The 25730-nt window shown below is 36.6% G+C and overlaps 3 protein-coding genes and 1 long non-coding RNA gene across 4 annotated transcripts in view; 2 read left to right on the forward strand and 2 right to left on the reverse strand.

The window, feature by feature from the left end:
- Positions 1-224: 224 nt before the first annotated feature.
- LOC118645752 lies at positions 225-5462 on the reverse strand. The gene is made up of 3 exons (XM_036287458.1): positions 4437-5462; positions 4265-4373; positions 225-3838 (listed from the first exon to the last, which is right to left on the reverse strand). The coding sequence occupies exons 1-3, from the start codon at positions 5460-5462 to the stop codon at positions 225-227; spliced, it is 4749 nt and encodes a 1582-aa protein (XP_036143351.1).
- A 4654-nt stretch (positions 5463-10116) lies between these two features.
- LOC118645840 overlaps positions 10117-25730 on the reverse strand; it is a 69340-nt gene continuing 53726 nt past the window's right edge. Inside the window, exon 2 of the mRNA XM_036287590.1 lies at positions 10117-11391. The gene's annotated coding sequence lies outside the window, so the exon portion shown is untranslated. The remainder of the gene's footprint in view (positions 11392-25730) is intronic.
- On the forward strand, positions 13358-14227 carry LOC118645753 (histone-lysine N-methyltransferase, H3 lysine-79 specific-like). The gene has a single exon (XM_036287459.1). The coding sequence runs from the start codon at positions 13358-13360 to the stop codon at positions 14225-14227; it is 870 nt and encodes a 289-aa protein (XP_036143352.1).
- Positions 23346-25254, forward strand: LOC118645844. Its single transcript, XR_004963466.1, has 2 exons — positions 23346-24527; positions 24758-25254. It is a non-coding gene; the product is annotated as an uncharacterized LOC118645844 (long non-coding RNA).

Here is a 25730-nt window from a genome sequence, read left to right on the forward strand (position 1 = left end):
GAAAGAATGAATGAAAATCTGACTGTCTGTTTGTAGCGTCGTCAAGAGAAATTGGGTCAAACAAAGCAAGATCAGACGTGAGTCGCGTCGAGGAGTCGGTCAACGTCCTCGGTATCAATCATGTACGAATGTACACAACCACATAGAAACCTTCTCATGCATATGCGTCCTTTAATTTTCTGAACATTACCGCCCGCCTTCATTAACCTCCGTTAATGAACAAATTAGAGACTATCATTGTTGATAGGTAATGGGCAGAGTTTTACAATTGGTCGTTTTAGAATTGATTTTTGTGTCCGAATGGACACGACTCGTACAAGACCATCAGGGCCCGGGTGAGTTTGAATTATGCGCCCTAGAGGCCATTTAGACGGAGGGTAGCGCTCGTCAATGACTAGCACAAGGGAGCCATTTGACAGAGATGGTTGATTCCACTTATGAATAGAATAGTAGCGCTGCAGACATTCCCTGGACCATCGCGACCAGAAACTATCCAACATTTGACGGGTTAATTGCCATCGAGAAAGTCGCGAAGACTTTACTGTCTCCAACGATGGTTCAGGAATGACTGAAGGTGCACTGCCCACGAGAAAGTGCCCAAGAGTCAAGGCCTGAAGGTCATCAGGATCATCCGTAAGAGGACTCAAGGGCCGTGAATTGAGTACTGCCTCAATTTGAGTTAGCAACGTATTTATCTCTTCAAACGTGAGCAATGTATCTCCCACTACGCGTTTTAAATGATATTTGACGGACTTAACTCCAGCCTCCCATTTTCCTCCGAAGTGAGGAGCAGCCGGAGGATGAAACTTCCATTGAGTGCCGTCGTTTGCTAGGACGGATGCCAACTCGCCTAGTTCCTTTGATGAGGAAGAAAATAATCTTTTCAATTCGCAATCTGCTCCTGTAAAATTTGTTCCACAATCGCTAGTCAACGTCGCACATATTCCTCGTCGAGAGGTGAAACGTTTATATGCTCCAATAAATGCCTCGGTGGTATAATCAGTGACCAATTCTAGATGAATTGCCGAAGTCGAAAAACAAACGAACAAGACCATATATGCCTTATACGTTTTGGCATTTTTTCCTTTCCAGGTTTTTATAGTGAAAGGGCCAGCATAGTCAACGCCTGAGTGCAAGAAAGGACGCGAAGGTGTGATTCGTTCAGATGGAAGTTGTCCCATTAATTGTTGAGCTCGACTTTGTCGATATCGAGTGCATCTTACACACTTCAAAATAAAAGAGCGTATAGGAGCCCGCCCTCCAACGATCCAATAGTTGTTTCTGATATAATTAAGCGTGAGTTGTGTTCCTCCATGCATTGTTCGTAAATGGGAGTCTAAAATAATCAACGAGGTTAACGGTGATTTTCTCGGAAGAATCAGAGAATGTTTTGCGTTCGGAGGTAATAATGAGGCCTGAAGGCGACCTCCTATTCGTAGTAATCCGGTAGCGTCAAGAAAGGGAGTTAGTCTAGCAAGTGAATGAGATTTAGGCAATGATTGTCCGCTCGAAAGGAGTCTTTTTTCTTGACCAAATGAAGAATTTTGAATATGTTTTATCCAGAAAAATCGTGCATTGTCTATTTCTTGTGTGGTTAATGGGATTGTTAATGATGATTGTGGATGCTTGCGCATTCGAGCAAGTACACGCTGACAAATGGCAGTAATGCGGAACAATTTCGTTACTGTGGAATATTTATGAACAAGATCCCAAAGTGGTGGAGGCGTGAGATTAGTTGTGAAAATCTTAACTAGACGTTCTTCAAGGTTTTCGTTAATAGAAAGTACCTTGGGTGGCTGTGGCCACTTTGAGAAATTTTGTGACAGCCATGGGGGTCCGGTCCACCATGTTGGGTGTTCCGATAATTGAATGGGAGTCAATCCTCGGGTAGCAAGATCAGCCGGATTCTCATTACCCGGAACAAATTTCCAACGTGCGGAAGGTAAGGTTTCCTGAATGTAACACACTCGGTTGTGAACGAATTCTTTCCATCGAGATGGATGATTATTAATCCACGTGTATGTAATGGCAGAATCCGTCCACAGATAAATAGGAATATTTCCAATTTCCAGTACCTTCAATATGTGTGAACTTAACTTTGCTAACAGAACAGCTCCGGAAAGTTCGAGTCTGGGTATCGTAAGTTTCTTTAATGGAGCGACTTTTGTCTTTGAAGCCACAAGATTTATTGAAATGGTGCCATTTGAATCTGTAGATCTAAGATATACAGCGGCAGCAGCTGCTTGTTGGGAAGCATCACAGAAACCATGAATTTCGATTTTATCCGTTGACTTGCATCCAAGCCAACGAGGAAACGTGAGGTGAGTCATTTCTTGAAGAGTATTGAGAAACGTGGTCCACTTGTTGGTTACCATCATAGGAAGATGATCATCCCAATCGAGTTTAATGGCCCACAATTCTTGAATGAGTATTTTTGCTTTGATAGTGATTGGAGATAGCAAACCTAGGGGATCGAACAATGTTGAAATGGTGGATAAGATAGATCGTTTCGTAATGTGTTTTGTAGAAGGAAGTTTTAAGGTAAATTGAAAAGCATCAATTGCTGGTTGCCAGCATAATCCTAATGCGTTAAAAACTGTACTATCTTTGAATTCTAGCGATGTGAGGTTCGTTTGATGTTCAGTTGGAATGTCTTTAAGAATGGAAGGATAATTACTTATCCACTTTCGGAGAGTGAAACCGCCCGCCATGTAGAGTTGATTTAATTGAGTAATGATCGGTTGAACTTCGTCGATGGAATCTGCGCCTCCAAATACATCATCGACATATCGCCCTTTTGTCAACGATGGAATGGCACGAGGAAAGTTTTGACCTTCGTCTTCAATAAGTTGAAGTAAAGTACGAAGTGCCAAAAAAGGAGCACAAGCTAGTCCATATGTGACGGTAGTTAGTTCATATGTACGAAGACAGTTGCTCTGATTGAACCACAGAATACGTTGGAATTTCCAATCTTCTGGATGGACCTTGATTTGCCTGTACATCTTCTCCATATCAGAGACAAAGACACAATGAAATTTCCTGAACCACACGAGAACATCAAATAGATTTGTTTGGAGTTTTGCTCCTGTGTGAAGAAGATCATTTAACGATACGCCGGAGGTAGTTCGACTGGAACCATTGAAAACAACCCGGAGTTTGGTGGTGAGACTGTGCTCTCTCATAACTCCATGATGGGGAAGGTAATACACAGGTTGAGGTTCAGGTTGAGATTCAGGGACTATTTGCATGTGTTCTAAGCTTTCATATTCGGACATGAATTTTGAATATAACTGGGCGTAAACAGAATTAGTTGAAAACTTGTTGGATAAGTTTGTACTTAATCGAACGGCCTTATTTCGTGAGTTGCCTAACTGATCAGGAGACCGTTTGAACGGTAGTTTAACGATGTATCGACCATGAGCGTCTCGACTGTGTGTAGATACGAAATGATTTTCGCACTCTTGATCAGCGGAAGATAAAGATGAAGTGTTTACGGAAGGAATCTCATCTATTTCCCAAAAACGATGTAATAATCTGTAAAGTTCATCATCGACAGATACATGGTAGCTGTGCGAAGTATTACTAGAAACGTTAGTGTCTGTTGGACCGAACACAATCCATCCAAGTTTTGTGAATTGAGCAGTGGGTGAATGTGGGGGTCCCTTGATAACTTTATTTTCAATAATATGTCCATATATATTGGCGCCTAAAATTAAATCGATGGACTGAGGGAAACGAAAATTCGGATCTGCCAATTGCAGTCCTTTCAGGTGCGGCCATAATGGTTTGTTAATTTGAGTAGAAGGAATTGATGTAGTAAGTTTACGTAAAATGTGTGCTTGAATTGAAAAATCAAACTTATTAAAACAATCTCTTAATTTAATAGTTGTGACACCCTTAGTTTTATTGGAATGTTGTGCACCGATTCCTACCAAAGAAATTGATGAGTGACTTCGAGGAAGTCGAAGTTGCTGAACGATACGTTCTGAAATCAAAGAGATTTCCGATCCTTGATCAAGTAAGGCTCGGATTTCGAAGGTTTCTTTGGTAGGTGATATAACCAGCACCCTCGCCGTAGCAAGAAGAACACACGGAATGTTATTATTTAGTCAACTGGAATGAAGAGTCTGAGCTTCAGAGGAAATTGAAGGTGTCAAACTATCCGATGATTCGACGGATTTTTTAGTAGTGTCGTGTTTAGATGAATTAAACTTATTATATTCTTTATGAATTGATGTATGATGACGCCGTCCGCATTTCTGACAGCGCTTTGTTATTTGACAGGCCGAGACTCGATGCGTTCCTAAGCAATTGAAGCATAATTTGTGCTTGTTGATAAGCGCGACTTTTTGTGGAACAGATTTCGAAGTGTACTGTGAACATTTAGATACATAATGATTTGATGAGCAGATAGGGCAGGTAAATGAACTATTTACTTTATTTTCGGTTGACTTTCCTTGATAATGAGATTTGACTGCTTTTGAATTTGGCTGTAGTGGGAGTAAACCAGATCGAGAATTTTCAAATGCTTGAAGAGTTAACAATTGAGAAATGAGAAATTCACTAAATTGTTGCCAAGTAGGCGGCTCCTTGGATGATCCTAATTGTTTCTCCCAAGCCTTAACAGATTCGGAATCGAGACGTTGCACCACGACAAAAATAAGAAAATCATCCCATGTCGAGACAGGGCGTTCTAAACTTTCGAAATTTCGGTAAATTTGCATAACTTGTGTATATAATTTCTTTAGTTCCACGGCAGATTCCTTCGTCATGCGCTTGATTGAAAACAATGAATTCATTGCTGCGTGAACGAGAAGACGTTTATTTTCATAAAATGAATTTAGTGCATCCCATGATCTCTGAAAATTTTCAGCTGATAACGTTGTATTTTTTAATATTGAGGCGGCGGAGCCAGTGAGACTGATTATCAAATATTGAAGCTTTTCTACGGATGACAATGTCGGATTTGAAATAACAAGCGATTGAAATAAATCTTTAAATGAAAGCCAATCCGACGGAGTTCCGTTAAACTTTGGAAGATCAAGTCGTGGGAGACGCGCATGATGAAAGAATGCCGGAATTTCGGTAGAAGAGAATGATGCGACCTGAGTAGACGGTGTACTAGGAACGCCTTCCTGCTCAGACTCGAGTAAAGAATTTAATTTGTCAACTACATTAACGTAATATTCATGAGTTTGAGAATAAAAATTTGTAGTAAAATATACGTGACTTTGAATAACAAGACGATCATCGTCATTTAATTCGTGCATTGCTACTAATATTGCTTTGTGTTCCAAGCAGAAACGCTCCCAGTCATCTTTCAAGGTCGACAAGCGAGACTTTACTCTATTCGTAGTAACATCTGACAATCCGTCACCAACAAAACTATCATATGCCTTCGTTATGAATTTAGATAAAATAAACTGTTGCTCGATGTGAGCTTGCACATGGCTGAGCCTCATCTTCAATAATTCTCCGTTCTCTTCTCTCTTTTTTTTTTGTATATCCGGCTCGAAGGACCAAAAAATGTTTAATAAACAAGCACGCCGGTTGAAAATGATTACAGAGTCAAATAAAGGTGGCAGAAAAATTTAATAACTTTAAAATAATTTTGGCAGAATATAAAATTTAATCTATGACAAGTCTGAATAATCTATGAATATTCTGATTAATCTATGACAATTCGGTTAGTGACGGACGTTCATAACAAATATAATAAATAACACATATGGAATTACACACATATAGAATAGAATACATATAAGAATACACAACAATCAGAAATTATTAGGGTTAATAAATTATAAAATTGTTCATACAATAACGTTAGACGGTTAGTCAAATTAATAATCATGCATTCCATACCATGAGCTTTATGCAATCATATTATAATCGTAAGATTTACAAATGAATCATCAAATTATTTGAGAATGATAAGCGTAATGAGAATTATGGAACATTACAGTGATTCTAGATTTTTACATCAATAGTATTTCAAATGAATTGACAATGTTTCAAGTAATTAACGCATATGCAGAAGAAGGTCACACTGAAACTTTTGATTCATACATGTTTAACATTTATCAAAAAATGTCTCTAAACAGTTGATTGAATACGTCTGATAGTGACGCCAACATGTGAACGCATCTGAATAGATTACGTTCGAAAGTTACGACGGTATGAGAATGTCTCTGAATAATTGCTGAATAGTACAGCTGAATGGGAACCTCTGAATTGAGTTCTGTCCTGTCGGTTAGCCGTCGTGCTAATCCGAAACAGGATGAAATCTCTCTCAAGAACTCAATTGAAAACTCTCTACAGAGGTTCCGTGTACCTGGAGCTCGATCTCCTGGTCTCTCTCTCTCAGCAGGCCGTAGAATTTAGGGTCGAATGTCCCTCTCTCTCACTCTCTCGGTAGGCCGTAGAATTTAGGGTCGAATGTCCCTCTCTCTCACTCTTTCTGCTCGTCGTGGTGACTGCAGGAATTGAACTCGAACTCTATCTTTCAGCAACCCGTAGGGTCTGCAGAAACTGATTATGCAGTGTACTTGGCCGTGGTAAGTCTCTATTTTGAATGTGCAACCAATTTGCACGAGATACGTGGCAAGTAACGAAAACCTTCACAATACGTGTGTATTGTAATCTCAATGAACGTCTTACTCCGACGCTCGTCTCAGAAAGAATGAATGAAAATCTGACTGTCTGTTTGTAGCGTCGTCAAGAGAAATTGGGTCAAACAAAGCAAGATCAGACGTGAGTCGCGTCGAGGAGTCGGTCAACGTCCTCGGTATCAATCATGTACGAATGTACACAACCACATAGAAACCTTCTCATGCATATGCGTCCTTTAATTTTCTGAACATATTTTAAACAGTAATTTTTGAGATATCTTAACCTTATATCTCAAAAATTACTGTTTACAATAATACAAATAATTCTTATTTAATTTTTCAAAAACTTTTTTGCTTCGGTATTTTTATTCGTGAATTTTGTGACAATCTGCATATGTTTAATGTAAAATTTTAAGTCATTAACATTATTATTAACATATAAAAGATTAAGAAAAAAAATTAAAATTTACTCTTTTAAAGTTCTTATAATTTAATTAAGACAAACAGTATACTTTTGAGCGGTAGTTAAGTATTAGAAAATTTGTCACATATAACAGCGTAACTTAGTAGGTACGTACAGTACTGTTGTAGAGGCTTTGATTTTCTTGGGTGTTTCCAGATCCAGATGTACTTAGTTCTGCGTTATTACAATTTGTTATTGGAATAGACTCTTTGTAAAGCTTAGATGTAATGTACGATTGATAATGTCCGTATTGCGTATTTTCTTGTAAAGATGTTACCATCGATGTGACCTGCGTTTGAAGTCGCACAGCTGGAGCTGATTGGTAGATTGGAGCATTTGAAAATGGCAATCCATAAAATCCTTGTCCATACTGAGAGTATGGACTATATACAAACTATATTCTACAAACTATATTCTACAGGTGGACTGAGAAAGAGTATCATTATTTCCAATATTATACAACGCAAGTGGATTTGAGGTAGATCGGGAAACAGTAGGTTTTCCAGCTGCATACAAGTTTAAGTCTTGTGTAGAGCTTGGTGGTATAAGTCTTCTCGGGCACAGAACTCTGCTCGAAATTTCCAGTTGCAACATTCAAGGGCATGTACAATTGCTTGGACTGTACAGATTGAAACGAAGGACTGTTTGTCGTCAGCTGAAGGTTCTGCACATTTGCAGTTTCGTTTTCTTTATTATTACTTATGACACTTCTGTCTGTCGTCAGCTAAGAATTCTGCACATTTGCAGTTTCATTTTCTTTATTATTACTTACTTCTAATGTCATTACCCAGGTAGCAAAGTGACGTTAATACGACGTCAATAATTCGTCATTTAAGGTCGCAGACGTCATGTTACCAAATTAAGACATAATAGTAACGTCATTTTTTGACCTATTAATTACGTCAGTCATTTATCCATCCTATAACGTATTTCCGATGCCATATTCTTGACTAATTAATAACGTCAGTTAATTGATCATTTTACGACGTATTAATAAGATTTTATTAGTGACTAATTACTGACGTTAACTATAATTCTTTGTAATAATTGACGATTTGACCTCAAATGACAAATTATTGAGGTCTAGTGGACGACACCTTGCTACCTATAACTATCATTATTTAAAGATTGGTTAATAAACAACATTATTAAAATTAATATAATATTTTATATAATTAATACTATCAATATTTTAGAATCATCCCAGGCAGCACATAATATTTATGATAAATATTTATTAATATTTATTAATATTTATTAATATTTATTTTTTAAAAATATTATATAAATATTTTACACATATTTTATATATACGAAAAAAAAAATCTTTATTCAACATATTAAAATATAAATTAAATATTTTATATAATATTTATGATAAATAAAAGATAAAGATTTGTATAAGTAATATTTTGTAAATATTTATAAATATTTCATAAATATTTTTATAATATTTATGATAAATTTTTATGATTTGTCAAATCTAAGACCACAAAAATATTTATAAAATATTTAGATAAATATTTATAAAATATTTAGATAAATATTTATAAAATATTTAAATAAATATTATAAATATTTTATAAATATTTTATAAATATTGCGTTTTGTTTGAGGTATAATTTAGCTTTATCAAAAGAACAGAGCAAAAACATATTTCTATAAGTTATTCCACATGTTAATATGTAAAAATCAGAAAAAAAACTGTAAATTTATATTTATTTATAAAAATATTAGTTAACTACAAGTTTCATGTTTCTCGCATCTATTGAACTGATCTATAACAAATATGTATTCATGATCATCAAGTGTTCATGGATCATCACAAAGGGCTAAGTAGCGTACGATCTTCGAAGTCAAGCAACGTCGACGGCGGTTCAGAGTTGGATGGGTGACCGCGGAAGTTAGGCAATTCCAAACGTGATTATGGTGTGGTGGGTCGTGATGCTTATTGAGAAACAACGTAGATTTTTTTTACATTATAATTATGTTATTTCGATATTTTCATAATGCAAGTACTGCATATATAGGACATGTACCCGAAATATTTTCTAAAACGTCAAAATAACGGCTTTTACTACCTGGGATAGTCATAAAAATGACGTTAAAATGTCGTCTTTATTAAATGTAACCTAAAAAACTATGTTTTTTCATAAAAATAACAATAAAATACCGTCAAATGTACGATACTAGCTTCTTGAAAATGACGTCAATAATATGAAAATAATGACGTATTTTTGACGTCAATATATGACGTCGTTAAGATGAGACAAATGTACGTCAGTTTTACGACATTTAGACGTCATTTTATCTCGACATTATGACGTCTGGTTCGTCATAAAATGACCAAAAAATGCCGTCAATTAGACGTCACCTTGCTACCTGGGTAATCTCTTTATCAATGTCGATATTCGAATCTAATTGCCTTTTACGTTTTCTCTTAATAATTTCTTTGTCCGATGATGAAGTTGTCATTAATCTTTTTGGCCGCACGATGTTCCAAGAGGAATGTCCTAAGCTACAAAATAAAAATGTTCGATAATATTTGAAGCTGCTGATTTAACGATTGTTTTCAATAGTTAACATGCAAGCAAGATAGCGTAGTGAGTGAGGCCCGATTGCGCACATAAGCGATTGGACACAGTAGTATTTCCCGATGGGACACAGACCCGATTGGACACGGACCCGATTGGACATGGACCCGATTGGATACGGACCCGATTGCATACGATACGATTCCGCATCGCAGAATAATGCAAAAACAACCTAGATAGCACAGAAAATTTAGCATACATTTTTATAAATATTTTACGAATTTATTTTTAAAAAACATTTTTTAAAAGTTATATAATTGTTTTTCATAAATTATTTAAAGTAATACAAAAATTATTATTAACAATATATAAAATATATTTTTAAAATGTACTAAAAAATATTTATAGTATGTAAGCTCGAAATATTTTTTATATTTTTGAATTATAAGCATAAGTATTTATTTTTAATATTTTCATAAATGTTTATTATAATTTTTTTATACTTGGCAAACTCAGACATAAAAATACATACAAAATATTTATTATATTTTTGTTTCTTGTACATATTTTATAGTCGCAAACTGCATATCTGCAATGCGGAATCATATCGTGTGCAATCGGGTCCGTGTGCAAACGGGTCCGTGTCCAATCAAGTCCGTGAGCAATTGGGTCGGTGTGCAATCAAGTCCATTTGCAATCGAGTCCGTGTCCAATCGGGTCCGTGTCCAATCGGGAAATACTACTATGTCCAATCGCTTATGTGCGCAATCGGGCCTCACTCACTACGCTATCTTGCTTGCATGTTGACTACTGAAATATATTTAACCTTTTTACAGTGTTCGGATCTTTTTCGACTTACCCACAGAATTTTTTAAATTTATACCAATTTTTTAATACTAATACTCTAAATAGAAGTAAAAGACTTCGTGATTTTTATTTTATAACATTTTCACAGACTTTAGTGAAAAAAAACCGATTGTGACAACAATCAATAATAGAAGTTATAAAAAAAGTAACGTGTCAAAAAGTTGACGTGTCAAAAAAGACCCGAACATCGTAGGAAGGTTTACGTTGTCTCACCATTACCATGATTTTCAGGGTAAATTTTAAGAGATAATTCTCTCCGTGTAGCAACATAATAAATTTTTTAGTGGCGCACATTTTTTTATGAATTGTTGTAATCAAAACTTCATCTCCTTGAAAATATTGATTTAAATGCACAAATTTAGGGAGAACCCACTCCAAGAAATAAAAAGTCATTTTCACAAAAATATCGCTCAAAGCAACATGTATGTTTTCAACAGACATAATTCGTTCTTTATAAAGTCTGGACCTAAAAAAGAGTTGAAGCGGTTTCCACTGTTCTAATATTCTTTCTACTACAGCTAAAAGTGACAACCATCGTGTCTGTAATGGTTTCAAAATTTTATTAATATCTACATTGCAAAAAACTTGAATTTCTATCTCAACTTGAAATTGTGCCTGTCTCTTTGAACTATTAAAAAAATGAATAAATGTCTAGGGCTGAATCCTCACATCTTCGAGGAAGTTTTTTACACGCCACACAAAGATGCAATAAATGGCAAATGCATTTCAGTGTAATAATATTTGGACACACTTCTTGTAACTTTTGAGCAACCGAGTTATTTTTCAAACATTACATTACAACCGTCACTGGCAAATCCTATCAAGTTCTCCATGACCACTCCAAAATCTTCAAACAAATTTTTTATTCTCGTAAATAATCTGTCCGCTGTTGCTCCTTCGATAGCTGCATCAGCATCTTGAAATGAATAAATCTGAATTAAAAAAAAGCAAAAATATACATAGGTGTATTTTTATATACATACATAAAAAATGTTTTAATTCGTATAAACATTCATTTCCATAGTTGGTGCATTTTCTTCATATCATTACTTTTGTAAAGAAAAAATATTTTTTATTCTTTTTGGGGAAAGATAATTTTATTAAAATTTCATACATTTGTAATGCCAATTGAAATTATTTTGTACAAGAATAGGTTTTTGCGGACATTTCTTGCGCGCGTATACTTGACGCTTTTTTATACCTTATTTTTCAAAAAGTAATTTTGTTGTGACATTTTATTACATAGTTATATATATCCAAATATGTATATGCATATCAACACATGTTAGACGTACAAACGAACTAAAAGTTTCGTACACCAACATCATACTTTAATATCCATTCGATTTTTAAATTACAATACAATAAATATAATGGAAGCTTTCCAGCAAGTGACACAAATTGACACAGCAGTATTTCTGTTTTTATTTGATATTCAGTTTGAGACAAGGACAAAATTTGGGGGTTATTGCAAAATTACAGGTTGAAGTGAGGAAAAAGTAGTTTTTTGCTTGCACCTCGTAAACTAAAAGCGGAATCAAAAATAGTTTCAAATAAAAGTTGTAAGTATTAAGTAGAGCTACAATAATAAATTTAGTTCATTAAGATCGGTCGATTAGTTTGGTTGTAAAATAGAAAAAACCATGCAACATAGCCATTTCTTAAATTGTTAATAACTTTCTTAAAAATTAACTCAAAGATTTGAAATTGTAAAAAAATATAGCATTTATGACGATAAAAAAGTGTACCAAATTTCATCAAAAAGTATTAACAACTTTTCAAGTAATGTCTATTGTTTATCCAAAACGCGCTCCACTAAAATTTAATTTCTACATTTTTGAGACTATGCACAAATCCAAACCAAAGTTGTTTCTCCTTTTAAAAAGTTACAGTATAATATACCGGTATTGCGAAATGTGTGCAATGCAATTAAGTGTCTCAAATAAACAAAAATGTAAAAAATAAGCGTAATTAACAATTAAATAACTTTTAAAATATTAACGCTATCAAAATGGAATAAAATGCATTTGAAAGGTGCGATTTTCCTTTAAATTAAAAAAAAAGAACATTGTTGCTCAAAAGCCGAGATAATCTTTTTTTCTTTGAAAAATCACTGTTGCTACAGTTATGAATATTAAGAGCTGAAATTTTGACAGCGTTTTATTAAATATTTAAAGTAGCCTTTCCCAAAAGTTCGAAGCGATTCATGAAGATTAACCACTGTAAACGTGTTAACAAAAGCACTCGAAAGCGGCGGCCGGCGACGCGCGCGCACGTCGTTTGCTAGCGCGTGGCCAGGCAAGCGCGTACAAAATTGATCTGGCGCGTTCAAATTACTTCAACCGTCAATATCTCGGGAACTAAGCTTCCTAGAAAGACGATTTTTTTTAACCTCAATGAGACAAGATTAATGAGCTAAACAATTTTCTTATATCTCCTTAAATAAACGTTCTAATTAATTTTTCTCTTTTTTAAATTATTTATTTCACGCGTTAAATACGTACACTTTGCGGTTTACTTTTACGTGTCTAAATAAACGATGTACGGACTTCCGTTTCCGGGCCAGAGTAAGTTAGACGTGTGTAGTTGCAGGCTGTGAATTGAGTGTAATAAGAGGTGTTAGAAAGAGTAGGAGAGGTAGGATAGGCGGGTGGGAGTGAAAGAGAGCGATAGAGAGTGTGTGGGTGGATAGGTGAGTGGAGAAAGAGAGGAATAGAGTGATTTTAAGTATTAATTAGGTGTCTCGGGGAATAACAGAGTTAAAGCAGGGAGCAGGTAGAGAGAAGACGTGCGTACGTGAGAGTGGGGGAGCAGGAGCGCCGCATAGTGACAGAGTAGGGAGGTAATATAGAGTTAAGGCGGGTTCAGTAGACGCGACAAAAATGACGGATAGAGCCAGAAGCGACAGTTGCACTTCGGTTGATAGCATGAGAGGTAGCAAGAGATTAGCTAGATCACCGGCGGGAGAGGATGGAGAAGAATGGGATAGGAAATTAAGAGATTGGAAAGAGGAGATTGTTAGTAGCTTAAAGATAGTTAAATTAGAGATGAAGGAAGAATTGAAGGAGATTATGGAGGAGCAGGGGAGAAAGATGAGAGAGGAGATAAATGCGTTGAAAAAAGAAATTAATGATTTCAAGGAGAGAGAATATAGATGGGAAAGAGAAAGAAAAGAGTTAGTGGTGGCGCAGGAAGAGTTAAAGAGAAAGATAGAGAAAATAGAAGTAGGAGGGGATAACGCAGTGGGAAAAAAGGTGAGAGAGATAGAGAGGAGGTTAGAGATGAAGGAAAGGGAGGACAGAAGGAAGAACCTATTAATTAAAGGTGTAGAGGTCAAGGAAGGGAATAGGAAAGAGGCGGTGGAGAAGGTGTTCAGGGAGATAGGAGCAGAGGTGACCGTGAAGGGAGTTAGGAGAATAGGGGAGGGGAGCAAAAAAGGGAGAGAGATGATATGGGTGAAGTTAGAGAGTGAAGAACAGAGGAAAGAGGTGTGGAGTAAGAAGAAGACGCTGAAAGGTAGGGAAGAAAGAATTTTGGAAGATTGGACTTGGAAGGAGAGGAAGATGAGATGGAGGTTAGAAAAAATAGCAAAAGTAGAAGAGGAAAGAGGAAATAGGGTATGGTTAGGATATGGGAGGATTAGGATAGGGGATTATTGGTGGAAGTGGGATGAAGAAGAGGAAGTCTTGAGGAATGAGAAAGGAGAGTTGAGGATAGAAGAAGGGGGGGAAGGGAATGTAGGAAGATTGTGAAGGGTAAGTCAAGAGAGGAGGAGTCGAGAGATGAGAGAGTCTTGAAAATAGCCTTCTGGAACGTGGCAGGGCTGGGGAATAAAGATAAAGATTTTTGGGATAATTTAAAGGAATGGGATGTAATGTTTTTATCAGAGACATGGGCGGACACAAGGGGTTGGGAAAGGATAAGACACAGGGTACCAAAGGGTTATGAGTGGGGAGTACAGAAGGCTAGTAGGAGAAATAGAAAAGGAAGAGCGATGGGGGGAATGGTGGTAGGAATAAGAAAAGAGCTAAGTGATAGGGGAAGTAAAATAGTTGAATTAGGAGAAGGGTTATTGTCGGTGGGAATTAAGATTGGAAAGGAAAGTTGGAGGATTGTAGGGGTGTATATAAAGGAGGAAGGTAGGGAAGGAGCTATGCAGTTACTGAGACGGATGATGGAATCAAAGGAGGGAGAAGCGAGGGTGATTATTGGGGGCGATTTCAACGCGAGAACCGGTAGAGAGGGGGGAGGTTGGGGGGAGGATTCGGATGGTGAAGAGGGGGAAGAGCAGGCAAGGAGAATGTCCAAAGATAGTAAGGTAGATAAGGAAGGAAGGAAGCTAATAGAACTGATAGGTGAATGTGGATGGGAAATGTTAAATGGAAGGATGGCAGGAGATGAGGAAGGAGAGTATACGTATGTAGGAGCTAGAGGAAGCACTGTGATAGACTATATTTTGGTAGATAGAGAGACAAAAGATAGAATAGAAAAGATGAGGGTATTAGATAAGGTAGAGTCGGATCATTTTCCAGTAGTGGCAGAGTTGAGGAGTGAGGGGAGAGAGGTAATTGCAAGGAGGAGGGGCAGGGAGATAAGGGGAGTCTGGGATGAAGAGGGAAGGGAATTGTTTAGGAGAGTTTTGGAGGGGGAGATAGAGGAAGAGGATGAACAGGAGGTAAATGAGGAGTGGGATAGGATGAGGAGTAGAATTAAGGAGGCAATGGGGAAGACGGAGAGAGAGAGAGGGAAAAGCAAGAAGGTAGAAAGAGGCTGGTGGGACAAAGAATGTGAAGGAATGAAGAGTCAGGTGAGGAGGGAATTAAGGAGGTGGAGAAAAGGACTAGAGGATAGGAATAAATATATAGGGCTGAAAAGAGAATACAAAGTTCTTTGTGAGAGGAAGAAAGAGGAAGAGAACAGGAAGTGGGAGAAAAAAGCAGAAGAGGCCAGAAATGAGAGTGAAGTATGGGAGATAGTAAATAAGGATAGGAGAAAGAAAAGGAGGGTCAACGAAGGAATAAGAATGGAGGAGTGGAAAGAGTACTTTATGTGTTTGTTAGGTGGAGTAGAGACAAGAGTGGTTAGAGGAGAGGAGAGAAAGGATAGAGATGATGGTAGGAGAGAGGAGGAACAGGGCATAAGCAAGGAGGAGGTAAGAAAGGTGGTGAGTAAACTAAAAGTAGGAAAGGCGGGAGGATTAGACGGCATTCCGAATGAAGTATGGAAGTGGGGAGGAAGAAGGTTAGAGGAGTGGATAGGGGGTTTTTTGAATAGGGTATGGAGGGGAGAGGAATGGCCGGAGAATTGGAAAGAAGGTGTAGTAGTACCGATTGTTAAAAAGGGAGAGGGAAAGCAGGTGAAGGAGTATAGGGGAATAACGTTAATGCCCACGCTTTATAAGGTATACGCAAAAATTTTAGCAGAGAGGTTAAATGAGGAGATTGAAGAGAAGGGAATAATCCCAGAAAATCAGGCAGGCTTTAGGAATAAAAGAGGGACAATAGATAATATTTTTGTATTGAACTACGTAGTAAATAGAAGTGTGGACAAAAAAGGAGGAAAACTAGTAGCATTATTTGTAGATTTGAAGGCAGCATTTGATTCGGTAGATAGAGGGATCTTGATAAAGACGATGAGAGAGAGGGGGATTAGAGAAGGTTTAATAGAGAGAGTAGAAGGCTTATTGAGAGAAACGAAGAGTAGAGTTAGGGTAGGGGAGGAGACGGGGGAAGAGTTTTGGACGGGGAGGAGGGTAAGACAGGGTTGTCCACTGAGTCCGTTGTTGTTTAATCTATTGATTTCAGACTTAGAAGAGGTAATGGGGAGGGTCAAGTGGGGAGGAGTGAAGGTGGGAGATGTGAAGGTGTGTACGTTAGCATATGCAGACGACTTGGTGTTAATAGCGGAAGATGAGGATCAGATGAGAAGTATGTTGGAAAGGCTAGAAAGATACTTGGATGAAAAGAACTTAGTTTTAAATGCAGAGAAGTCGAAAATAGTGAGGTTTAGAAAGGGAGGAGGTAGGGAGAGTAGAAGAAATTGGTGGTGGAAAGGAAATAGGATAGAGGAGGTGAAAGAATTTTGCTATCTAGGGTATGTGTTTCAAAAAAATGGGGGGCAAGAAGCGCAGATAAAAGATAGGGTGAGAAGGGCGGCGGCAGTGATGGGCCAGGTTTGGGGGATTGGGAAGAGAAGGTACGGGGGAGATTGGGGAAGGAGGGTGTGGCTATTTGACAGGTTGGTATGGACGGTTATGGGATACGGAGTGGAAATTTGGGGTTGGAAGGAGAGAGACGGTTTAGAGAAGCTAGAGGAGAGGTATCTGAGATGGATGTTAGGCTTGGATGGGCACACGCCGGGTTATATGGTAAGAGAGGAGATACAAAGGGATAAATTGAGAGGGAAAGCGGGAAGAAGGGCGTGGAAATATGAAAGGAGGTTAGAAGAGGGCGGAGGTAGCGAGTTGGCAAGGAGGTGTTTAGAAGAGATAAAGGAGAGGTGTAGGACAAAAAAAGTAGGGAGTGGTTGGGAAGGGGAAAGAAGAAGTTTTTGGGAGGACAGGGGAGGGAGTTTGGAAGAGTTAGGCGAGGAAAGAGAGGAGGATAGAGTAGAAGCGATATTTAGTAAGGAGAGAAGAATGCAGAGAGAGGAAAGATGGGAGAGAATTGTAGGTTCGGATTATAATAGGTGGTATAAAATGGTAAAGGAAGAGGGCGTACCAGGATACTTGAAAAAAGGGTGGGGAGAGAGCAGGTGGAGGAGAATTATAAGGTGTAGATTAGGTAACGAGATGAGAGGCAATAAATATTGGGAGGAAGAGGAGAAGAAAAGATGCAGATTATGTGGAGGTGGCGTAGAGACATGGGAGCATGTATGGGAGGAGTGTAGAGATTGGGGTTTAGGCAGAGACAGTTGGCAGGAGGTGGTAGGAAGAATTTTAGGGGCAGATGGAGAGGGAGAGAGTTGGTTTGGGGATTTGATGAGAGAGAGGGAGAGGATAGAGAGAAGCGAAGATAGTATGAAGAGTGGAAAAATCGATAATTAATTGAAGGAAGGCAGAGGAAACGGAAGTCCACAGATAGGCGGTGTGTGTGTGTGCGTAGGATAGGTTGTGGAGGCAGCAGCGGCTGCCAAAGCAACCAGGAATTAGATTTAAGATAGAAATAAGTTAGTATAAGATAGAATAAGTATGTTGAGATTGTAAACCCCAAGGGGATTCAATAAAATTCATTTACTAGATAAACGATGTACAACTTTACGGTGTATAACTTGACGGTGTACAACTTTGCGGTGTACAAATTTTAAGTGTCCAATTGCACGGTGTACATTTTTATCGTGTCCAAATTGTAATTTGTCCAAAATTTATTTTTTATGTGTATAAAATTACTGTGTCCAAAATTCCTGTGTCGAAATGAACGGTGTCCATTTGAAACGTGTACATTATTTTGTGTCCGTTTGCATCGTGTCCATTTGCACTGTGTCCAATTGTACTGTGTCCAAGTGAACCACTCCCGTCAAAATCTATGCGGATCATATTGGGAAAAATTGTAACAATAATTTGAGCTGATAATTTCGGTATTTTAAAACGTAAATTGTATTTTTATTTCGTAATATTGATTGCGAAGAATGAAGATCTTGAATCGAATTTTGTCTTTATTTTCCTGGCCTTTAAATTTATACATTTTGAAAATAATGAATTTCCAATTCTCAAAATGATGCAAATTACTAATGTAGAGAAAAATAAGTCTGGCTGTTGAAGTTATGGAAGAACCAAACGAATCGCAACGCCTTCGAGCCCCTTAAGCCTTGATGAATCGACCTTGTTATAAATTCAAAATTGAACATCTCGGCACCTAATTGCCCTAGCACAAAATTTCAAAAACTTTTGAAATAATTAATGCGATATGGTTTGAAAGATTTGAAACCATACTTTTCGAAATTTGTATCGAAATTGTAGGCCAAAATTTTTCAAAATGGCGGATGACAAGGAAAGAGCATGCAAAGTTGATAAATAAGTATTCGAGCTTGCAACAATGCGTGGCGTAAAGTAGGTGTCATAGCCCAATGGGACGAAAAATATCTAAAAGTATAGAGTATTGTCTTCAAAATACTTTTTTACGGAGCTTGATACGATAATTTTTCGCTGAGTTATGCAAGTTTAAAGAGAAAAGCTGTTTTATAATTCAAATTTTAATTACTCAGCGAAAAATGATCGCATCGAACTCTGTAAAAAAGCATTTTAAAGCTAAAGTTTTATATTTTCATTTGCATTTCGTTCCATTGGGCTGTGACATCTGATCCACGCCATGCACCGCCGCAAACTCAGATCTTTATTTATCAATTTTGCATCCTCTAACTTTGTCATCCGCCATTTTGAAAAAAATAGCCACGCATAATTGCTATTAAAATATTCTTAAAGTAGACACTTCAAGCTTCCTTTTTTGAGAAAAATTTTTATCTTTATTATTTACCAAGTTATGATCATTTGAAGTTTCGTGAAATTTTCCGAAATTTTAAATGTACCGCTTTTTTTACTGCTGAGTGTATAAGGGTGTTATTTGCATCCAGGGTAATGAAAATGCAAATTAAAAAATAATGCATTACTTATTATTTTTTTAATAAATAATTATTTCTTTAATCATTAATTACTAAAAAAGTAATGCGTAATGAAAAAAATTGCATTACTTATTTCAAAAGTAATGCGTAATTAAAAAAATCGCATTACATATTAAAAAAGTAATGCGTAATAAAAAAAATCGCATTACTTATTAAAAAAGTAATGCGTAATTAAGGATCTTCGCATTAGTGATTAAAAAAATATTTTTTAATGAATTCGTAATGCATTACAAAAAGTAATGCATTATTTAGAACCTTGTTTGCATCATCCGTATTATCCGGTCGAGTGTTTTGGCTCCTTTGATTAATATGTTGCAACGAATGTAATATGTTTTTACGCTGGCGAAGTGACCGGTTTCCGACCTCGCAAAGTTTTGAACTTTCGAGCTTTAAAGAAATTCATTTCAACAGTATATTAGAGTACAAACATATAAGATTTAAAAAATGTAAAAAATACTACTATGTATGCGAAGAAATAATAAGTAATTAAAAAATTTATACAATTAATTAAAAATAAATGCAACTAAAAACCTGACTCAATTCAATGTGAATATATAAAAACAATCTAGGCAAAGGAAAACTTAAAATATATATGTGCAACATATTCGTCCTAATTTTCAATTCTAGATTCATTGATCATTACATTGCACAATATAAACATCCAACGGAACTTATATCTTCAAGGAAGAAAGTATATCATAAGTAATAATTAATCCGCAATGACACGTATTAAATTAAAAAGCCACGTACGAAAGTAATAAACTATATAATTATAAAAAGAAATATATATCATATATCTCTTAATATAACAGCCTTTTCAGATTGAATTATTGCATGAAGAGGTACATATGTATATATACAGGGTGTCCTTAAGCACCCACGCCAATGCTTGTAAAGAGGTAGAAGGGATCGAGATGAACATACAGGTCCAATATTTTCTTGGGTTAGGTTTACAAATAATCGAGATATCAATTTTTTAAATTGTGCGAATGAGAGCGCGCCGCGGCGCGCCGTAGGAAGAGCCGAGCCGCTCGAGCCGTAGCGCGGCCCACTGTGTGAAGCATTGGCTGCCGGCGGCGGGGAGAAGGAGGAGAAGCGGCGCCGCTGCCTGTGCTTCGCCGCCCTCACGTCCCGCAGCACCGCGTCTAGACTCGCATCAATGGCCGCTCTCGCCTCCCACCGCACCGCGCCTAGACTCGCGTCGTTACGCACATTCGCAATTACTTGACAAAATTATTTAGCAAAGATAGGGACAAATTAAAACCGTAATAAACTTCTGTGATTGAGAAAGTCAAAAGAGAGAAAGCGATGGAAACTTATGGAATCTTAAAATAATCTAATTTCTATCGTAATTGTGAATATAGTAAATTAATGATAGTTTTCGGTACATTGACGATATATTCTTTCTTTTTCCTAAATATCTTATTTACAGTATCATACAACTCGAATTTTGTTTCTTATCGAATTGTATCGTACTGTTAAATCCTTGATAAAAACATTGATAAAAATTCGTAAATTTATTCGTCAAATCATTATCGTAAATTCACGATTGATTCTCAAATTGATAGTTTTTTTTTTCGTCTATTATAATATTTGCTACATCGAGTTCTCTCATCGTTATCTTTTTTCTCTTACACGATATATTCATAAATATTTCTTCATATTTAATCAAAATGATGCAACAATGGAACAAACTTTTCTAACAGAAAATGCGAGAACGATAGAAAATAATATCATTTCTTTAAATTTGTTTCTTTTGATTTAGAGATGGATTATAAAATAGAAATCAATTAGATTTTTGTGTTGCTATTTTAAATAAATCACTGAAAATCTATCGTAATTAATAATGCAATTAAAGAAATACTTATCCATAATATGTTACATTCTTTGTAATAACACCTAGAAAAATGCCCCCCTGTTGATGTGATGATTTCACAATAGTGTTGCGCTTCTTGCGTCGCGCTCTCGCATTCGTCAGCTCTACAAACTCTGTACACAATTGCGCACTCCCGTGCGCACGAAATAGGATAACACGTTTTCTTAAAAAAACGGAATTTATTCAAAACACTCCGATACACGAGCTTGACAGCTCGAGAACCGACATAAACAGCAATACGACAACGTTCTTCTCTATAGCAACCAGCTGACTCGCGCGGCCGGGCGACGCGTGCAGTACGCGTGCAACAATAGATTAGGGGCGATGCGTCTTCTACGATAATTATGCTTAGAGATTAACGTTCAACATCACGTATTGTCAATACAACTCTAAGTTTTCTTTCATGACGATAGAAAACTTAGAGTTTCTGCTATCTTTAATTGCATTATTAATTACGATAGATTTTCAGTGATTTATTTAAAATAGCAACACGAAAATCTAATTGATTTCTATTTTATAATCCATCTCTAAATCAAAAGGAACAAATTTAAAGAAATGATATTATTTTCTATCGTTCTCGCATTTTCTGTTAGAAAAGTTTGTTCCATTGTTGCATCATTTTGATTAAATATGAAGAAATATTTATGAATATATCGTGTAAGAGAAAAAAGATAACGATGAGAGAACTCGATGTAGCAAATATTATAATAGACGAAAAAAAAAACTATCAATTTGAGAATCAATCGTGAATTTACGATAATGATTTGACGAATAAATTTACGAATTTTTATCAATGTTTTTATCAAGGATTTAACAGTACGATACAATTCGATAAGAAACAAAATTCGAGTTGTATGATACTGTAAATAAGATATTTAGGAAAAAGAAAGAATATATCGTCAATGTACCGAAAACTATCATTAATTTACTATATTCACAATTATGATAGAAATTAGATTATTTTAAGATTCCATAAGTTTCCATTGCTTTCTCTCTTTCGACTTTCTCAATCACAGAAGTTTATTACGGTTTTAATTTGTCCCTATCTTTGCTAAATAATTTTGTCAAGTAATTGCGAATGTGCGTAACGACGCAAGTCTAGGCGCGGTGCGGTGGGAGGCGAGAGCGGCCATTGATGCGAGTCTAGACGCGGTGCTGCGGGACGTGAGGGCGGCGAAGCACAGGCAGCGGCGCCGCTTCTCCTCCTTCTCCCCGCCGCCGGCAGCCAATGCTTCACACAGTGGGCCGCGCTACGGCTCGAGCGGCTCGGCTCTTCCTACGGCGCGCCGCGGCGCGCTCTCATTCGCACAATTTAAAAAATTGATATCTCGATTATTTGTAAACCTAATCCAAGAAAATATTGGACCTGTATGTTCATCTCGATCCCTTCTACCTCTTTACAAGCATTGGCGTGGGTGCTTAGGAACACCCTGTATAACAATATTCAGTTTAGTAATACATTGCATATAAAATGTCTGTAAAATAAAAGAACTAATTATTCCAGTCGCATAAATCATAAAAAGTATTACTTTTGGAATCCTGAAAAGTTTTGGGCGTTAACAATTATAACAACTATCTTGTACCATCACTAAAAAGATATAAACTAATCATAGTTAATTACAAAATCACGTACAGATTTCTATAATTTTACAATAGTATACATAATTTGCATATATTATATTTGAAGATACCACATTATCTAATATTTTCCGTCCGTTATTGATGTTCTCTCAATCAATCAGCAGTAGATCCGTGCAATAAATAATTTTGTATTGTTTCGTGTTTCATGCAGACAATATATTTTTTATATTTTACGATTTCTTTGACACACAATGTACGTCGAAAAATGTACGCGCCGGGAGATTGCAAAGTAATCATAACCAAATTAATAAGGAAAAGTGCAATACTAGATATTTCGTGTTTGTTCTTTTTCAAAAATTCTTTAGATTTTTTCTAACACGCATATATTGCATTCGAAAACGCACAGATTATATTTATAATAGAAGAAACGCGTGATAAAGACGTAAAGCCGAGACACGGAAATAGACCACATGGACGAAAAGGCCACATGGACAAGAAGCTGAAATACAACTGAAAAGCAAACATGGGGTTCAAACTCATACCTGGAAGAGAAGGGGACGATTTTCAGCGCCGCCTATCCTTGGACTCGGAAGCCAAGAACTAAATTGGTTACGTGACGAAGGTCACGTGAGAATACGCATACATAACCACTCTACACATATGTCCATGTATATACAGAGTGTCTGGTATTTTTTTATGGGATTTTTATGAGCAGGTAGAGCGCATGAAACTGGACAGAAAAGTCCTTACCGTTTTTCCATTTTCGCAATAGTTAACGAATTATAGACTTGTAAAATTTTCTGTATTAGCCCGGCCTACCGACAAATGTAAGCGCGCCGAGCGCGGCGGCCGCCCCTCCCTAGCGCTTGAACCTTGAGATGGGTCATAACAGCCAAAATAATAGGTTTACTTAAAAAATGTATATAACCTTTTTTGTAGAGCTTTTTATGAGCTTCATTTTTTGTTTCAAACTTTTTTCTCTAAAATCAATATTTTCCGAGATATTTAGTAAGAATTATAAAAACTTACCTTTAAAAGGGGCTGAGGGGCAAACGAGGCTTTGTCGCCAAAAATCCTTTTAGGGACTTTCTTCTCCAATCAAGGGTGAGCTTTGGTTAAAATTTCAGCGGGATCGGAGGTTTACCCTTTTTGGAACTTTATCCACAAAAAGTACCTTCTGCCCATGATTCCTTTAACCTTTGCAGGTTAAATGGTTGTAATTTTTCAGTTCTTTCAGGCATGTTTAAAAAAAGATATCAGACAACACGAAAAAATATACTTGTCTTACTTTAACTTATTGCACCATTGCAACAGTGCAGCTAGAAAGAACAGACCAGTAATTACTGAAGAAGAACTTAGAAAAACTTATTGTCTAGTTTACACCGAGCACTTGGTACGCGTATCAAATAGTAAATAACTAGTGAATGTGTTTAATCATTGGCTGATCAGCTTAAATTCACTACTTGATACGCGTACCAAGTGCTCGGTGTAAACTAGATCTATGTTAAATATAGAACTCTGTATCACAAAATCGTTGCGCCGTCTGGTGACGCTCAGTCGGACCAATCAAAAGTGGTCCCCTGATGATGGCCAGTCTCTGATTACAGAGTCTCTATACGCGACGTCGTCGCGCTGACATCTGCTGGAGCCCTTAGGAGCCACAATTACGCCAAATTTTATGGAGCCACAATTGCGCCAAGCGCCAAATTTTAAATTTTGTGCGCCATTTTGACCTACCAAGGAGCCACATTGGCGCAATTGCGCCAGACCTGGCAACCCTGACTCCTATAGAACGAGAGGGTTCCTAAGAAGTAGCTAAGTAGTTCGTCAAAATCCGTCAAAGTGACCAGATAGCGCCACTTCGGGTAGTCTCGGGCTCCTTTCGGCTAAATTCGAATAACGGTCAGACAAAATCTAACGAGGACGAAGATTATATGTGAATATTTATAAAGTTAAAATTTATACAGAATTATTTAGTGGTAAGTATAAATTATAATCATTTATTGTTAATTTTATGAAATTTTTATTTAAGTGATTAAATTGAGTAAATTCTCTACGTGAAAAAGCACGATTATGTTAGGTTATATTTACCGATTATATTTACTATCGTTGTGTAACAAATATAAATTAATTTCTTAATAAATATTGGCTGGTTAATTTTATAATATGTATAAACTTTTTGTATTTATACCTCATTTTTATTTTGTAGAATGTCATACATATGTATTAGTACCTGGCTGTACATCAAAGGCAAATGTACCATCGCACCGATTCCCAAAGGAGGTAGCAAGATCTATAAAATGGCAAGAGCTTGTACAATCTCCAAAACTTGCAGGATTGTCTGTCGCTGAAGTGGCAAAATTTCATATTTGCTACAAGCACTTCTCTCAAGAGTGCTATGTGTCTGGTTAAAGAACACGCAAATTGAAATTTGATGCTATTCCATCACTCAATTTGTCATTACCAATGGCTGTCACAAATGCAACAAAAACTGGTGATCAAAACGTTAAGATTGAGGATGTCGTCCTGGAAAGCATAGACATTAGAGAGAATGTTGAGCGCGTAGAAGAAAGAAGCGAGCTTCTAAGACAAGATAAGAATATTAGCATTGAGGATGTCGTCCCGGAAAGCATGGACATTGAGGAAAATGTTGAATGCATAGCAAGAGGAAGCGAGTTTTCAAGACAAAATTGTATGAAAAAAAAATACGAAGAAAACAGTGACAACGGTCTGGAAGTCTGGTAAAGCCCAATGTAAAGAAGCGAATAGTACTCTTGCAAGGATTAAAAGGGCAAAAGTTGTCGCTACAGAGCAAAAAATTGTATAAGGCCGCAAAATCCTTGCAAGTTAAATGCAAACTCGGTAAAAAGAAAATTGCTAGCCTGAAAAAAAAGTTAGAAAAAATAAAAGAATTTGGTAATAATTTAACAATGGTCGAATTGTTGAAATCAGTTACAAGAGAGCAGCGCGTAATTATAGAGATGCAACTGCAAAATGCGAACAAAGCATCACAGGTTGTACACAATATTTATATTCTTCATATTAATTAATTTATTGGTATGCAGGGTTGAACAAGTGTACATTTTTAAAACTTATTTCATATTTTACAATAATTTTATTTTTGAAGTATACATAATCCAATTCCTTTAAATTTGAAAATATTATTTTATTAATATATACAA

The sequence above is a fragment of the Monomorium pharaonis genome, chromosome 5 (genome assembly GCF_013373865.1).
Source record: "Monomorium pharaonis isolate MP-MQ-018 chromosome 5, ASM1337386v2, whole genome shotgun sequence".
Lineage (NCBI taxonomy): Eukaryota > Metazoa > Arthropoda > Insecta > Hymenoptera > Formicidae > Monomorium > Monomorium pharaonis.

Bases quoted from the DNA above. Each gene is read 5' to 3' on its own strand.
- LOC118645752 (XM_036287458.1), bottom strand. From the start codon at position 5,462: ATGAGGCTCAGCCATGTGCAAGCTCACATCGAGCAACAGTTTATTTTA. The intron at 4,374-4,436 runs GTAAATAGTTCA...AAATGTTCACAG, and splicing joins GAAAGTCAACCGAAAATAAA to TACACTTCGAAATCTGTTCC. The intron at 3,839-4,264 runs GTCAGAAATGCG...TTTCAATTCAAG, and splicing joins CTGTCAAATAACAAAGCGCT to CACACATTTTACGTAAACTT.
- LOC118645753 (XM_036287459.1), top strand. From the start codon at position 13,358: ATGACGGATAGAGCCAGAAGCGACAGTTGCACTTCGGTTGATAGCATG.